This window comes from Chiloscyllium punctatum, chromosome 25, assembly GCF_047496795.1.
Source record: "Chiloscyllium punctatum isolate Juve2018m chromosome 25, sChiPun1.3, whole genome shotgun sequence".
NCBI classification, from domain to species: Eukaryota; Metazoa; Chordata; class Chondrichthyes; order Orectolobiformes; family Hemiscylliidae; genus Chiloscyllium; species Chiloscyllium punctatum.
In genome coordinates this window covers 28,251,864-28,268,562 of record NC_092763.1, presented here as the reverse complement: position 1 = coordinate 28,268,562, position 16,699 = coordinate 28,251,864, and the positions used below count along the sequence as shown (strand labels likewise).

Sequence of the window (16,699 nt, the reverse complement as noted above, 5' to 3'; positions counted from 1 at the left end):
AGGAAAGACTGAAAGCTAATGTCCAGTGTCTCTGCAATTTCTGCACTTCTTTAGCATCCTTTGATGCCTGTCATCTGGTCCTGGTACCTTGGCAAGTAGATGCAGCCTACCCTGTATCTATCTCCTTGTCAGTTTGTATTACTTCCATTGTCTGAATTGTCTTCACTTTCTCCTTGGCCTTGTTGATAAAGAAGGATATAAAACATCACTTAATATTTCAGCAAAGCATAAATTCCCTTTTTGATCCCAAATTGCTTCTAAGATTTTGATATTCCCTTCTGTGTTACTTACTATCTAACATCTGTCAGAAACCACGTGGGTCTTTAACATTGATTTTGTTCACTGTAGATCCAGGATAGGCAGAACAAGTTTATCAGTCAGTTTGGTGAGGCTGGGGTCTGAGAGAGTAATCAGTTCAAGTTCCACCATCTGTCATGATGAAGATTCAACCCTAAGTTGAAAACAACTGCTTTGGAAAATCTCTGGATTATTTTTCCATTGTCTAATACATCACAGGAGAGACAGGTCCAGGCTTATTTCTGGTTCATTGTATACTCCAAGATAGATTCAGCCTGGTTTATTCCTGGTTCAGTGCCTACTGCAGGATTGGCAGGGCCTGGTTTATTTATGGTGTGGGTTGGGTTTCACATAGGGATACCAACCTTATAATTGAATTTTATATTTCCTCTGCAGAGCGAACAAGCCAAGTTTAGGGTTTGGTGGCACAGGATGCAATCCAGTCTCTGGCTTCTACTTCGGTAGTGCTCCTGCTACCAGCACCACCACAACTTGTCCATCCCTGTCCTCTGGAACGGTAGCGCAGACCACGGCACCAACAGGGTTCAGTTTCGGCACCAATCCAGCACAGCCAGCTGTGGGAGGTTTCGGCTTGGGTGCCTGTACCACGGCTCAGTCAACATCATCTACTGGGTTTGGATTCACCTCTACCCTGGCTGCCCCGACCCAGACTACAGCAGCCGGTGGATTTACCTTCGGTGCAGCTACAAATGGAACGCCCACTCTTACTGGCTTTAGCTTTGGCACGCCAGCAACTACAGCAGCTCCCAAACCAGTGGCGCCACTCTCTCTGGGTGCACAGTCTACAGGTGAGTGCACAATTAACCTGACGCTTCTCCATAAGCTGTGCTGTGTTGATGCTCTTTGCTTCATACCAAAACGTGGCAGCAGCTTAAGTTCCCTGGGAAGGAGACAATAAGTTGTCTGTTGGTAGTTTTGTTTTTAAACAGCTGGATGTACCCAGTTGTTCAGACTGTGTTGTTCAGTAATGTTACAGCCTGAGGGGAAGTAGTTTCATTCCCCCTTGCCTGATATCAGCTTGTGATTTGGTAGATTAATGAAATCCCAAGTTGTTGAGGTGAGATTTGAACTTGGGATTTTAGAGTTACTAGTCCAGACGTATGACAACCACATCAATAAACCTGAACTTAGCATAAGCATACATAAGTGATCGATGCCCTTGCTACTGAGTTGCAGCTTCCTGGTACCCTTTCTCCAGACATCATAGTGTCTGTTTATTTTTCAATACGTATTGACACCACTGTTAAGTATTGGCATACTCAACATTTTAAATCCAAGTAGAATCCACTGCTGCCTTTTTGTCTTGCTTAGCATGTCGTACAAATGAGTGTTAGATACAGTTGCATTTAAATAAGTATAACTTTAGTGTTGTGAAATGGTTCTATTGCTCTGGTTGATTCAGTGTCTCTATAGTAAAAATGAGGACTGCAGATGCTGGAAATCAGAGTCTAGATTAGAGGTGCTGGAAAGGCACAGCAGGTCAGGCAGCATCTGAGGAGTAGGAAAATTGATATTTCGGGCAAAAGTCCTTCATCAGTGTCCCTATTACCAGCTGAATGCCTATCCTGCATCCTTCTATTTGATCACTGAAACTGCTTTCTGCAATCCAGCCAAGTTTGGAAAGGTGAAGTGAGGTGTTTGTACTTGAGGATTTTCTGTACTTGAACGTAATAACATTTCCCATCACACCATTCTGATATAAAAACAGAAATTGCTGGAATAGCTCAGCAGGTTTGGCAGCATCTGTGGAGAGAAATCAGAGTTAACATTTCAGGTCAAATGACCCTTCATCAGAATTGATGGTAGCTTGGAAAATGTTGGTTTATATGTAAAAGATGCATTGCAGGGAAGGGGAATGGAGTAAACAATAGATGGGGATAGAGCCCAAAGAGACAAAAAAAAAAAATTGGTTAGATGTTTTGATGTCCTTGTGCTGACATCCTATCCAGCCTGCATGGTGGCACAGTAGTTAGCACTGCTGCCTCACAGCTCCAGAGACCCGGGTTCAATTCCCCCCTCAGGCGACTGACTGTGTGGAGTTTGCATATTCTCCCCGTGTCTGCGTGGGTTTCCTCCGGGTGCTCCAGTTTCCTCCCACAGTCCAAAAATGTGCAGGTTAGGTGAATTGGCCATGCTAACTTTCCTGTAGTGTTAGGGGCAGGGGTGAATGTAGGGGAATGGGTCTGCGTGAATTGCGCTTCGGTGGGTCGGTGTGGACTTGTTGGACCGAAGGGCCTGTTTCCCCACTGTAAGTAATCTGCAATTTTGCTATAGTTGGCTGGACTGGTTGCAGAGTTGCTATCTCTGCTGTCTCAGAACTGCCCTTGACCCCAGTTCCAGTTCATTCTTCGGCTCTTTCAACATTCTAACAATAAAATATTTTTCTTGCACATTAAGGAACGCACACTTCAATGACTCAGTGGTACATATGCCTCTCTGGAACTCCCTCTTTCTCACTCCATCCTTTTTCCGAACCCCATGTCTTAACATATATGGTATCCGCTCTGACATTCCATTGTCTGATATTGAACATTCTGTAATCAACAAAGATCTTAGTTTTGTCCATCTGTGCCCCCACCTTCACAAATTTCAGCCACGACATGACATTGAGCTCTTCTTCCTCTGCCTTTGTGCCATTTCTTCAGATAACCGAAAGCTCTCCATCCCACAGACCCCTTCAACTGCCTCCAGCACTCTCACCTGTATCCCTCCCTGTTGTATTTCTCCTGCACTTGAACTGTTCATTGACAACTGTTTGTGGAATCAGTGGCCTTTAAATTCCTCTGCAATGCCTCCACCCACCCACAACCACCCATAACCACGGTGGCACAGTGGTTAGCACTGTTGCCTCACAGTGCCAGAGACTTGCGTTCAATTCCTGCCTCAGGCAACTGACTGTGTGGAGTTTGCACGTTCTCCCTGTGTCTGCGTGGGTTTCCTCCGGGTGCTCCGGTTTCCTCCCACAGTCCAAAGATGTGTAGGTCAGGTGAATTGGCCATGCTAAATTGCCCACAGTGTTAGGTAAGGGGTAGATGTAGGGGTATGGGTGGGCCGCGCTTCGGCGGGGCGGTGTGGACTTGTTGGGCCGAAGGGCCTGTTTCCACACTGTAAGTAATCTAATCTAATAGTAATCTAATCACCCATTCCAACCTATCTCCCTCTGAACTGATTGCAAGCCATGCTTTCAGATGCTCTTTGAATCGAAACTTACCATAAAGGTGATGCTGTTATCTGGTGTGCTGATCTTTTATACTGTGGAGTCTGAAGGTTAGCTCTCAAACATCTCTTCCTATCTCTGCTGGACTGTGACCCCCATCATCAAACCCTAGGCTATTGTGTCCACAACGATTGCTAATCTAATTTCATCAGTTACTATCCTTCCACCAATGCCCCCAAGCTCATCGTCCCATAGCCTCTCTACTTCTCCGCCTTTGCAAAATCCACAACGGGACTGCCTATGCAGACCCATAGTTTCTGTGTGCTCCTGCCCCATATCACTCATTTCTTCCAACCTTAATTTTTAAATTTTTTTTCTCCTCTTGTCCAGTCCCTTCCAACTTAGATCTACAGTTCTTCATATATCACTTCTTTATATCAGTTTGAGAATTTCTAGTTCGGGTGCAAGCAGCAGCTTCATCTTAACACAGATATGCAATCCCTTTACTACCCTCTTCCCCCCAAAAAAAAATCAGGATGGCCTCAGTGGTCTCTGTTGTTTTCTAGAAAGAAACCCTGAACCATCAGCACCATCCTCCACCTGGCTGAAATTGGCCTAATTTTGAACAACTTTTAACTCCTCTCACTTTCTTCAGGTCAATGGTGTGGCCACAGTGGATCAGACCAAAGACCGTGGATCCTGTTATTCCTGCCTCTTTGAGGGGAACATGGACTATTCCGTATTCCAATCCTGCTTAGGCCCTTCTCACCAGTACATTGACAACGTCATTGGATTTACTTCCCCCTCTTGACCAGAATTGGAAAAGGTTATCAATTTTCCTTCCAATTTCCACCCTGTTCTAACTTTCACTTGGTGCATCTCTAACCCCTTTCTGCCCTTTCTCAATATTTCTGGTTTCATTTCTGGGGATAAACAGGCCACCGACATTCACCACAAACCCAGTGACTCCTATGGTTGACTATTACCTTGATTATGCATCCTCAACCTGCTTCCTGTAGGATTCCATTCCATTCTCCCAGTTCCTCTGTCACTGTTGCATCTATTTTGATGGTGCCACCATCTTCAGGGAAGCATCAGAAATATCTGTTTTTTTACTCCACTGAAGATTCTCTGCATCTGTGTTGATAAGGCTGTCAATTGTGTCCAACAATTTCTTGCATTTCTGCCCTTTTTCTTTTCTCCTTTGCACAGCACCGATAATGCTCCCTTGGTCCTGAGTTCCCAACCTGCCAGAATCTTCATCCAAAGGGTCACTAGCCACCATTTCCAACACTTTCAGGGTGTACCATTACCAGACACATTCCCCTCCCCTCCCCTCCCATTTCAGTCTTCCACAGGGGTCAATTTCTCTGGGAGACCTTGGTCCACTCCTCCACTCCAAACACTTTCCCATACCTTCATGGCACCTTTCCATGCAATCACATCTGCCTGTTTAATTCCTCTCCCTTCACTATCCAAGACTCCAGATTCATCTTCCAGGTGAAGCAGCAGTATACCTGTACTTCACTGGATCAGGTCTCATCTACCTTGGGTAGACAAAATGCAGAATGGGCGATCGCTGTGCAGAACACCTGTCCGCACAAATTACCCCAAGCTTCCTCTTACCTTCCACTTCAACATGCTATCGTGTTCCCTGGCCAACATCTTTGTCTTGGGCCTGCGGCAGTGCTCCAGCAAGGCTCAGCGCATGCTGGAAGAGCAGCGTCACATTTTCTGCTTGGGGTACCCTGCAGCCTTTAGAACCTGAACAACTTCATCTATGTTCTTTTCCCACCCTCCACCCTGGCCCTGGGTATGCTGTACTGGCTGCTTTCAGTACAGCATACCCATTTTTGGCCGCTTATTGTCCCTGTTATCAGTTTTTCTTTCTCCCTGTCTTACCATTATCCATTTCTTTTGTCTGACTAACTTTCTGTCTGGGCTCTGTATCCATCCATTTACTTACCAACACCACACACTCTCATCTTGAGAATAATCTTCACCTTTTCCTAGCACTAATAGTTCTGAAGAAGGGTTACTGGATTCAAGATGTTAACGGTTTTTTTCTCTCCACAGTTGCTAGCAGACCTGAGTTTGTTTTTGTTCAGATTTCCAACTGCCATTCTTTATTTTGTTTTAATTATAATATGAAGTCTCTTTCTTTGTGAAGGTGGTGTTTCTGGTGAAGAATGCAAGCTATAAATCAATCTTGCATTTCCCTGCTATGAATGTCACAGGATCACTGTTCTTACACTGTGCTTTTTGCCTCTTTCAGGTTTTACTTTTGGCTCATCTACAGTGACATCATGTGCCAACACAACAGCTTCCACAACGCAGGGCTTCTCATTTAATGCAAAGCCAGCAGGTGAGTGCAAAGTATGAACTCCTAGACAATTGACAATACAGTGAACTGAATTGTACGGCACCTTTTGCATCTACCCTATTCCCATTAGCCTGCTGACTGAACACCAACATAGCTTGCTGGCTGTCATCTTATCAACCATTCTCTCTCCTCACTTTATGCTGCATTCCTTTGAATCAATCAAGTCATCACTCCTCTCTTTTAAAGAAAAGGAGTCCTTCCCCATTCTGCTCTTAAAGCTACCAGGCAATCTCCAGTCTCCCTTTCCTCTTTTAAATGTCGTTGTCCGAGCCATGTGTCTCTCTTCCAGAACTCAATGTTTTAATCACTTTGGTTTGAAAGACACGACTGAAAGACTCTGTGATATCAGGTGTCACTGAGGACAAGTGATCCCTCTCACTCCTTGCTGCCTCCCATGCTTGACAATACCAAGCTTCTCCACCATTCCTCCATGCTGTCCAGCAGGGTGAACTGCTCTCAGTGGGCTCCATTCTGATCTGTCCGTGTCTGGCCCGAAAATCACCTGTCATGGCTTCTTGATCCATTACTGCTTTGACCTCCAAGGTGTGGTTCACCATACTTTGTAACTTTGAATGGCTTTACTAAATCTCTTTAAAAGTATTTGCTGATTTGTATCCCTCCCCGTTGCATTAAAAGCTTGATTCATGAACTCTTATTCCACCACTGCCAAATATGGTAGATGCACAGATTTATCAATGTCCCAGTTTGCAGTGGAGTTCATTGCCAAAATACTTCAGGAAAATAAAAAGAAAGGGAAGATATCGCCTCTTTAAAAGGCTATTCCCTCTTTCCCAATTGACATGTATTTTGAAGCCAGCATAGTGTGTGGCGATCCAATGTAGCCACTTCTCTTGTTTTTAGGACTGCCCTTGATTGCAGGTTTGGAAGGTGCGGTTAGTTCTACTTTGAGTTAGTTTAGCACAGTATATCTTGTAGATGGTGCATCCTGAGTGTTGATGCTACAGGGACTGAATGTTTCAAGCAGACTGTTTTTGTCAGCAGTTTACTTGGCCTCCCCATACATAGAAATAGAAGTGGTCCATTTAGCCTGATTGAACGCTGCGATGCTTTTTACTTAGAGTTATAGAGGTGTACAGCATGGAAACAGACCCTTCAGTCCACCTCGTCCATGCCACCCAGATATCCCAACCCAATCTAGTCCCACCTGCCAGCACCCGGCCCATATCCCTCCAAACCCCAACTATTCATATACCCATCCAGATGTCTTTTAAATGTTGCAATTGTACCAGCCTCCACCACTTCCTCTGGGTGGAGGCTGGTACAATACACGTACCACCCTCTGAGTGAAAAAGCTGCCTCTTAGATCTCTTTTATATCTTTCCCCTCTCACCTTAAACCTATGTCCTCTAGTTCTGGACTCCCCACCCCAGGGAAAAAGACTTTGTCTATTTATTCTATCCATGCCCCTCATAATTTTATAAACCTCTATAAGGTCACCCCTCAGCCTCCGACACTCCAGGAAAAACAATCCTAGCCTATTCAACCTCTCCCTATAGCTCAAATCCATCAACCCTGGCAACATCCTTGTAAATCTTTTCTGCACCCTACCATGTTTTGTAACATCTGATAGGAAGAAGACCAGAATTGTATGCAATATTCCAACAGTGGCCTAACCAATGTCCTGTACAGCCCAACGTAACCTCCCAATTCCTGTACTCAATACTCTGACCAATAAAGAAAAGCATACCAAATGCCGCCTTCACTATCCTATGTACCTGCGACTCCACTTTCAAGGAGCTATGAGCCTGCACTTCAAGGTCTCTTTGTTCAGCAATACTTCCTAGGACCTTACCATTTAATGTATAAGTCCTGCTAACATTTGCTTTCCAAAAATGCAGCACCTCACATTTATCTGAATTAAACTCCAACTGCCACTTCTGAGCCCATTGGCCCATTTGATCAAGATCCTGTTGTAATCTGAGGTAACCTTCTTCGTTGTCCACGACAAGGAGAATCCAATGGGTGAATGTAGGTTTGCTTGCTGAGTTGGAAGGTTCATTTCCAGACATTTCGTCACCCTACTAGGTAACATCTTCAGTGGGCCTCTGGGTAAAGCACTGTTGATAATTCCTGTTTTCTGTTTGTTTGGGTTGATGATGTCATTTTCTGTTTTGACATCATTTCTGGTGATGATTTCATTTCCTATTCTTTTTCTCAGGGGATCGTAGATGGGGTCTAACTCGATGTGTTTGTTCATAGAGTCCCGGTTGGAATGCCATGCTTCTAGGCATTCTCATGCATGTCTCTGTTTGGCTTGCCCTAGAATGGATGTGTTGTCCCAGTCGAATTGGTGTCCTTCCTCGTCTGTATGTAAGGATACTAGTGAGCGAGGGTCATGTCATTTTGTGGCTAGTTGATGCCGTCCGATGGGTTTTTACAAATACATTAAGAACAAAAGGGTAACTAGGGAGAGAATAGGGCCGCTCAAAGATCAGCAAGGTGGCTTTTATGTGGACCCGCAGGAGATGGGGCAGACACTAAATGAATATTTTGCATCAGTATTTCCTGTGGAAAAGGACATGGAAGATATAGAATGTAGGGAAATAGATGATGACATCTTGGAAAAAATCTCCATATTACAGACGAGGAAGTTTTGGATGTCTTGAAATGTATAAGAGTGGGTAAATCCCCAGGACCTGATCAGGTGAACCCTAGAACTCTGTGGGAAGCTAGAGAAGTGATTGCTGGGCCTCTTGCTGAGATATTTGTATCATCGATAGTCACAGGTGAGGTGCCAGAAGACTGGAGGTTGGCTAACGTGGTGCCACTGTTTAAGAAGTGTGGTAGGGACAAGCCAGGGAACTATAGACCAGTGAGCCTGGCATCGGTGATGGGCACGTTGTTGAAGGGAATCCTGAGGGACAGGATGTACATGTATTTGGAAAGGCAAGGACTGATTAGGGATCGTCAACATGGCTTTGTGCGTGGGAAATCATGTCTCACAAACTTGATTGAGTTTTCAGACTGGAGGCCTGTGACCAGTGGAGTGCAACAAGGACTAGTGCTGGGTCCACTACATTTCATCATTTATAAAAAAAAATTTGGATGTTATCTTAAGAGGTATAATTAGTAAGTCTGCTGATGCCACCAATTCTGCACCACTAATCAGGAAACTATCACTCTGTTAAACACACTCGAAGACCGAGCCTCTATGGCTATCTGGTAGAGAATTCAAAAGGTTCCTAACCATCCAAGTAAAATAATTTCTCATCTTGGACCTAAGTGGAATCCTTGTTACTTAAATTGTGCAGTTCTCAACTTCCCAACTGGGGAACTACTTGCATCTACCCTGCCTGTCATGTTAAGATTTCAATGAGAGTGCCTCTCATTCTTCAAAACTCGAGAAAAAGTTATGCAATCCTGAGCTTCCTTTGGCAACAGTTGACTCTGATTTTTTGAGACTTTGCATCTTTAAGGAAAATATAGTTGATGTAAACCATGCAATAGTTGTTGAAAGAAAATTTACATACTGTCATCTTTTTTTAGTGTAATTGCAATCCATTTCAACCAATTCTTGCCTCAAACCTTTGTAATTTCATTTATTGAAATTTATCACGTTTGCTTCAGAATGAACTTGCCTTACTTTGAAACGTAATGTGGAAAAAATAATGTTGTGGTCACTTATCTGTAAAGAATTTTTTTAACACCAGATTAAACAAGATTATTAAGTAGTCCTTTTTTTTAGTTGCATAATGCTACATCTAAAATAGCACACTTTCTAGTTGGTTCCTCAACATACTGCTGTAGAAAACCATCCTTAAAACACACTTCAGAAACTTTTTCTCCATGGCTCTCGTGGTCAGTTTGTATCACTGGAAAAGGTTCCTCTTGAAAAACTGATTAAAGTACATTGCTCTGCAACATTAGTGTTAATGCAAAAGAATGTGTGAATCAGGAGCAGATGGATTGAGCCTGGTTCAAGATTCAGTGAGATCATGGATGATATGTTTGTTCCTTATTCCTGACACTGGCAGATTATCGTTCAATTCCTTGTTTATTCTGAATTATTTACATCTGATTTGAAAAATGTTCAAGGAGTCTACCTCTTGAGGAAGAGTTCCAAAAAATGTCCTTGTTTCTGCCTTAAATGGGCAATTCTGATTTTAAATAGTGACCCTAGCTCAAGATTCTTCTGTAGTCACCCTGTTAAGACTCCTCAGATCACTTATGTTTTGATCACCTACTCTTTAAGTCCCCATCTCTACTGCAGCCTCAATGCTTTCACGTTGTTCCTTAAACAAAGTGACTGCTACTGTACTCCATCTACAGTCCCACCAGTGCCCTATATAACCGAAGCATATTCAGTTCACCTTGCAATTAAGTAATACATTCTATTAGAATTCTGTTCTTGAGTATTTTTGACAATTCAAAAGATAACCAAATCTCCCTGCATCTCATAGTTCAACAGACTCTCACCTTTTAGGCTATATGTATTTTATTCTTCATACAAAATGGGCAATTTCAGATTTTATCACATTACACTCCATTTACCAGATCTTCGCTCACTTGCTGAATCTATCCATGTATCCAGTCTACAACTTATTTTCTTACCTATTTCTGTGTCATCAGCTAATATGACAACCATACCCTTTCTGTCATCTTTAGCCATTTATATAAATTTTAAAGAGTTGAGGTCACAGGACTGATCCCTGAGACACACCATTTGTTATACCTTGCCAAACAGAAAATAACCCATTTATGCCTACGATTCATTTTCTGTTAGCCAGCTAATCATCTATGCATGACAATATACTACCCCTACACTGAGTTTTTTTTTCCTGCAATAACCTTTAATGTGGTGTCATATCAAATATCTCTGGAAATCTAGGTAAAATACTTCCCCCTGGTTTGCCTTTTTCTACATCATTTATAAAGAACTTCAATAAAGTGGGCGGCTCAGTGGTTAGCACTGCCGTGTTACAGCACCAGGAACATTGGTTTGATTCCTGCCTCGGGCAACTGTCTGTGTAGAGTTTGCAAATTCTCCCTGTGCCTGCGTGGGTTTCCTCCCGCAGTCCAAAGATGTGCAGGTTAGGTGAACTGGCCATACTAAATTGCCCGTAGTGTTGGGTGCATTTGTCAGGGTCAAATATAGGGTAGGGGAATGGGTCTGGGTGGTTTACTCTTCAGAGAGTTGCTGTGGACTTGTTGGGCTGAAGGGCCTGTTTCCACACTAATCTAATCTAAATTACTTAAGCATGATTTTCCTCCACAATCCATATTGACGCTGCCTGATTACCTTAAATATTTGTAAGTGCCCTGCTTTAGCTTCCTTCGTAACTTCTAACATTTACCCAATGACAGACAAGGAAGGTGATGGCATAGTGATAATATTGCTTGGGTTAGTAACCCCAGGCTCATGATATGAGGATATTGATTTGAATTCCACAATGGCAAGTGGTAACGTTTTGAATTTAATAAAACAACTGGAATAAAATGTTAGAATAATGGCAGTAATAAAACTGCTAACAATCGTCATGAAATCTCATCTGGTTCACTAATGTCCTTCAGGGACAGAATTCTGCCATCTTTACCTGGCCTGACCCACATGTGGCACAAGACTGACTTGCTTCTAGCAAACAGGGATTGTCAATAAATGTCAGCTTAGTTAGTGAAACCATATTACACGAATAAATAAACAGAAAGATGTTTGGCCAAATGGCCTGTAGTTTTTACTTTGTTTCCCTTTTTGGACTACTTTCTGTTTGCTATTTTCCACTCTGGAAACTTCTTTAAATCAAAGGAGATTTGGAAAATTAAAACTAATGCATTGACAATTTCACTAGTCACTTCTTGAAGTCTGTTTAGATCTGACAGCGAGCAACTCAAACATTTTGCTCAGTATCACTTGTCTGCTGATTTGATTGATTGTAATTTTAACTTTCTACTTCTCTTCCCTTTCCCGATTTACAGATGTTTCTGGGAAGTTATTTATATCCCCTACAGTGAAAACTGATGCAAAATTCCCATTCAGTTTATCAGCCATCTCCTTATTTGTGATCATTAGTTGTACAGACTCTTTAGCAGTGGGCCAATGCTCATTTTCATACACTTTTTGTTATTCAGACATGTGAGGCAAGACTTAAATATTTGTTTTTATATTTCTTGCTGGGTAGTTTCCAACAAGTTATTATATAATGAGCAAAGACTGATGATGATTACCTGAGGCAGACTGAGTCCTGTAGTAAGATCTGACTTGGAGGTGATGAAAATATGCCTTTCAGTACCAGAGCAATTGCAAATTCTGATTATGGTGCCATTATTGTGGAAGAAATTCGGTTTCATAACAGACAAGGAATAACTAATTCTTCCCCTGCAGGAACTTCGACTGGTACATCGACAGCTGGGCCGACTTTGTTTGCCTCAGTGGTGAGCTCAGTACCTCCTGCCACTTCAACGACAACTGGCTTTACACGTAAGTCATCAAAGCAGAGGAATGTTTGAAATAATATCAAACTGCTCAAAAAACTTAGCAGGTCTGGCAGCATATGTGGAGAGAGAAACAGAGTCATCCCATCATGTTCCATATCCAAAAAATCATGAGCTCCTATTCTACCACCTCCAGCAGGATGCCACCACCAGACGCATATTCCCCTCCCTTGTTAGCCTTATGCAGGGACCATTTCCTCCATGCAATCACAGAAGGTGTAGCAGCTGCCCATTTACTTCTCCCTCCTCACCATGCAAGGTCCCCGACACACCCTCCAGGTGAAGCAGCAATTTAGCTGCAGCTCACTTACCCTAGTTTACTGCATTTGCTGCTCACAATATGGTCTCCCACCAACTAGTGGAGACTGGTTATTAATTTGCAGGATACCTGTGCACAGAAGTCACCCTGAGCTTCAGGCTATATGGTTGCCTGCCACTTAAGAACACCACCATGTTCCCTTGCCAGTATGTCTGTCTGGCTAGCTGAAGTGCTCCAGTTGGGCTCAGTACAAGCTTGAAGAATAGCACCTCATTTTTCACTTGGGAACCTTGCAGCTTCCAGACTATGTAGAGTTCAATGATTTTAGGTCTTGAGCACGTTCTCCGTTGTCTTTACTGCAACTCAGGCTTGTTACCGTATGGGCTGCTACTGCAAACAACCAATTATCAGCTACTATTGGCCCCAATTAGCAGTTATTCTCCCAGGCTGACCTTTACTTATTCCTTTGTCTGCCCAACTTTGCTCTCCCTCCCTGGACTTCATCTCCATCTATCATTTAGTCTTCCCCCACCCCATCTTCAACATACGTACAAACCTTTTCCTAATGACAATCAGTTCTGAAGAGGGGTCTCTGGACCAGAAACGTTATGATTAGATTAGATTACTTGGTATGGAAACAGGCCCTTCGGCCCAACAAGTCCCCGCCGAAGCGCAACCCACCCAAACCCATTCCCCTACATTTTACCCCTTCACCTAACGGGCAATTTAGCTTTGCCAATCCACCTAACTGCATATTTTTGGACTGTGGGAGGAAACCAGAGCACCCAGAGGAAACCCACACAGACACTGGGAGAATGTGCAAATTCCACACAGTCAGTCGCCTGAGGTGCGAATTGAACCTGGGTCTCTGGTGCTGTGAGGCAACAGTGCTAACCAAGGTGCTGCCTGTGCTGTCCTTTGTTTTTTTGCTCTCTATATATATGTTGACAGACCTGCTAAGTTTTTCTAGCAATTTTTGGTTTGGTTTCAGGTTTCCAGCATCCACTGTTCCCTCTTTATGTTTGCAGAGAAATGTTTGTTGGCAGTCAGTATAGAATCTGATACATTTCAAGCTATGTATTTTTGTACTCTGGGCAGTATCTGTTCAATGTACTATATTCTGCCCCCTTGAGTTACAGTACAATACCTGAGTTGTTTCATATTATAATTTACTCCTTTGCTTCATGTGTGAGAGGATCATGACATTTGAGGTTCAGTCTGAACAATGCCTATTTTAAACAGTATTGTTACTAAAGTCTATACCTGCATGTATTGCCAGAGATACTTATAAGTTAAGCCAGTTAATTTAGTGCCTTCCTTTTACTTTCTGGATTAACAAGATTGAATTTTGGCCTGCTTGAGTGTGATAGTTTTTCAGCTGTTAGTGTTTTGTTCCAGCATGGAAATGAATGATTCCTTTGGACCATGCTGTATGTCCAAGTACACACTCTGACAAGTCGTGATTCTGATCAGTCAGTGCTTGCATAGAGGGTGGGAATGAGCCAATTGAAGAAGATTCCTTTGTTAGGCAGGCAGCCATTATCTGTACAGCACAGATTGGAGGTAACTGTGTTAATGGTACAATGACATATATATAGAATTCTTTAAGCTGCTATGTCTTCAACATTGTTGAGACATGACTGACAATGATCATCCTCATTAGGATTTCAGTGACGTTCAGTGTGAAATTTTCCTAGTGTACAACTCGGGCATGAGAAACACCCGTAGGTTTTCTTTGACTGGATAGTGAAAGATATTCAATCGTTTGTCACCTTGAGTGCAGAATTTACATAGACCACTTCAGAAATCTTTAGCCAGCCTACGAAAAGCTCATACTTGATAGTTGTACATGCAACTGTTTAGTAAACAAACACTGTTTCTGTAATGGTTCTGAGTCTGTATGATTAGATTAGATTCCCTACAGTGTGGAAACAGGCCCTTTAGCCCAACCAGTCCACACCAACCCTCTGAGGAGTAACCCACCTCTGACTATTGCCCCCAACACTTCGGGCAATTTAGCATGGCCAATTCACCTGACCTGCACATCTTTGGACTGTGGGACGAAAGCGGAGCACCTGGAGGAAACCCACACAGACACGGGGAGAACATGCAAACTCCACACAGACGGTCGCCCGAGGCTGGAATTGAACCTGAGATCTTAGTGCTGTGAGGCAGCAGTGCTAACTAGTGAGCCACCTGTATATTTTTATTGAAGTAAATTTAACATTTCTCACTAACTTAGCCATACAGCATTTCTCTCTCAACATTTTCCATTCATATCCATCCAGGTGCCTTTTAAATGTCTAGCAGCTTATTCTATACACACATCACCCTCTGTGTGGAAAAAGTTATCCCTTGGGTCCTTTTTACCTCTATATGCTCTAGTTTTGGACTTTCCCACCCAAGGAAAAAGGCCTTGGCTAGTCACCCGATGCTCCACATGATTTTATAAATCTCTATAAGGTCACCCCAAAAAGCCCTGGCCTATTCAGACTCTTCCTATAATTCAAACTCTCCAGTTCTAGCAACATCCTTGTAAATGTTTTCAGCACCTTCTCAAGTATGACAACATCTTTCCTATACAAAGGAGACCAGAATTGTATGCAGTGTTTTAAAAGTGGGCTGATCAATATCCTTTACAACTGCAACACCCTGTTGGAAGTAGATGTGATTGATTCTGTTTTTTGTGTTTAGTCACCAGTGGTACGACTCCTACTCCTGCAGCTGCTACAACTTCTACTTCATTTGGATTTAAGCCAACCAGTACAGCCCTGCCCATCACCACAGCTGCAAGCCTGGGTATGTAATAGTGCTATTGTGGAATTTTTGAAGTCAATTTGTAATGGATATAATGGAACAAATGTAAACATTTGGTCTTGGATACAGTGCAGGTCTTAAAGTTAGTGAATTTTCCACCGTCAAATTCCATAGTCAGTAATCCTGAGGAGTCTGTGTATTAAGCTTCATTGCTTGAATATTAACATAGGTTTCTAGGTGCTAACAGGTTAATATAATTCTTTAAATATTAGAGCCTGTCTTAATGTGCTAAGCTAGGACTGTTTGATGTCAAAGAGGAAGTGAGGACTGCAGATGCTAGAGTCAGAGTTGAAAAGGGCGGTGCTATCCTTCGCCATTTCTACCACCTACAGACAGACCCCACAATCAAGGATGTCTTTGCCTCCCCACCCCTATCTGCGTTCTGCAGAGACCATTGCCTCTGCAAATCCCTTGTTAGGTCCACGCCTCCTACCAACCCGCCCTCCATACCCAGCACCTTAGTTTGCCGCTGCAAATAGTGTAAAACTCACACCTCCCCCCAAGGCCCAAAGGGTTTTTTCACATCTAGCAGATTTTCTTGCACATCACTCATCTCATCTTCTGCATCCGTTGTTCTCAATGTGGTTGTCTCTACATTGGGGAGACAGGATGCCAACCAGCGAAGCATTTCAGGGAACATCTCTGGGGGACATGCACCAAACAACCCCACCGCCCTGTGGCCAACCACTTCAACTCCCCCTCCCACTCCCCCAAGGACATGTAAGTCCTGGGCCGTCTCCACTGTTGAATCAAAGCCACCTACCAACTGGAGGAAGAACTCCTTGTCTTCTGCCTTGGGGCTCTTCACCCGCACGGCATCAACAACAACTTCACCAGTTTTCAAATCTCCTCTCCCCTCCCCCCACCTCATCCCAGATCCAACCCTTCAACTAGGCACCACCCTCTTCACCTGCCCATCTTCCTTACCACCTATCCATTCCACATTCCCCATTGACTCATGACAATTACCACTCACCTGCATCCACTCATTGCCTTCCCTCCCAGTCACCGCCCTCTTAATTCTGAGTCTGTGCCCAGTGATCCTAGACTTCTGAAGGGAATCATCCTCTTAGCATTTACTGTGTCAAGTCACTTCAGGATCGTATGTGTTTAATGAGATACCTCTAATTCTTAAATCCAATGAGTAGAGTCCCAATCTGTTTAACATTTGTTCAGAAGACAATCCCTCCATGAAGGAATTATCCTAGTAAACCTTTTCTGAACTGTACAAATGAAAGATCTTGCCTTAAGAACAGTACTCCAATAAGGTTCATGAGTACCTTGTACAGCTGCAGTCAGACTTCCCTACTGTTAT

The 16,699-nt window shown here is 43.2% G+C and overlaps 1 protein-coding gene across 1 annotated transcript in view; it reads left to right on the top strand.

The window, feature by feature from the left end:
• Positions 1–16,699, top strand: part of nup62l (nucleoporin 62 like) — a 56,425-nt gene that overhangs the window by 6,627 nt on the left and 33,099 nt on the right. The window contains exons 3-6 of the mRNA XM_072594891.1: positions 694–1,106; positions 5,751–5,840; positions 12,199–12,294; positions 15,262–15,366. Of these exons, the coding sequence (XP_072450992.1) occupies positions 694–1,106; positions 5,751–5,840; positions 12,199–12,294; positions 15,262–15,366 (704 nt within the window). The remainder of the gene's footprint in view (positions 1–693; positions 1,107–5,750; positions 5,841–12,198; positions 12,295–15,261; positions 15,367–16,699) is intronic.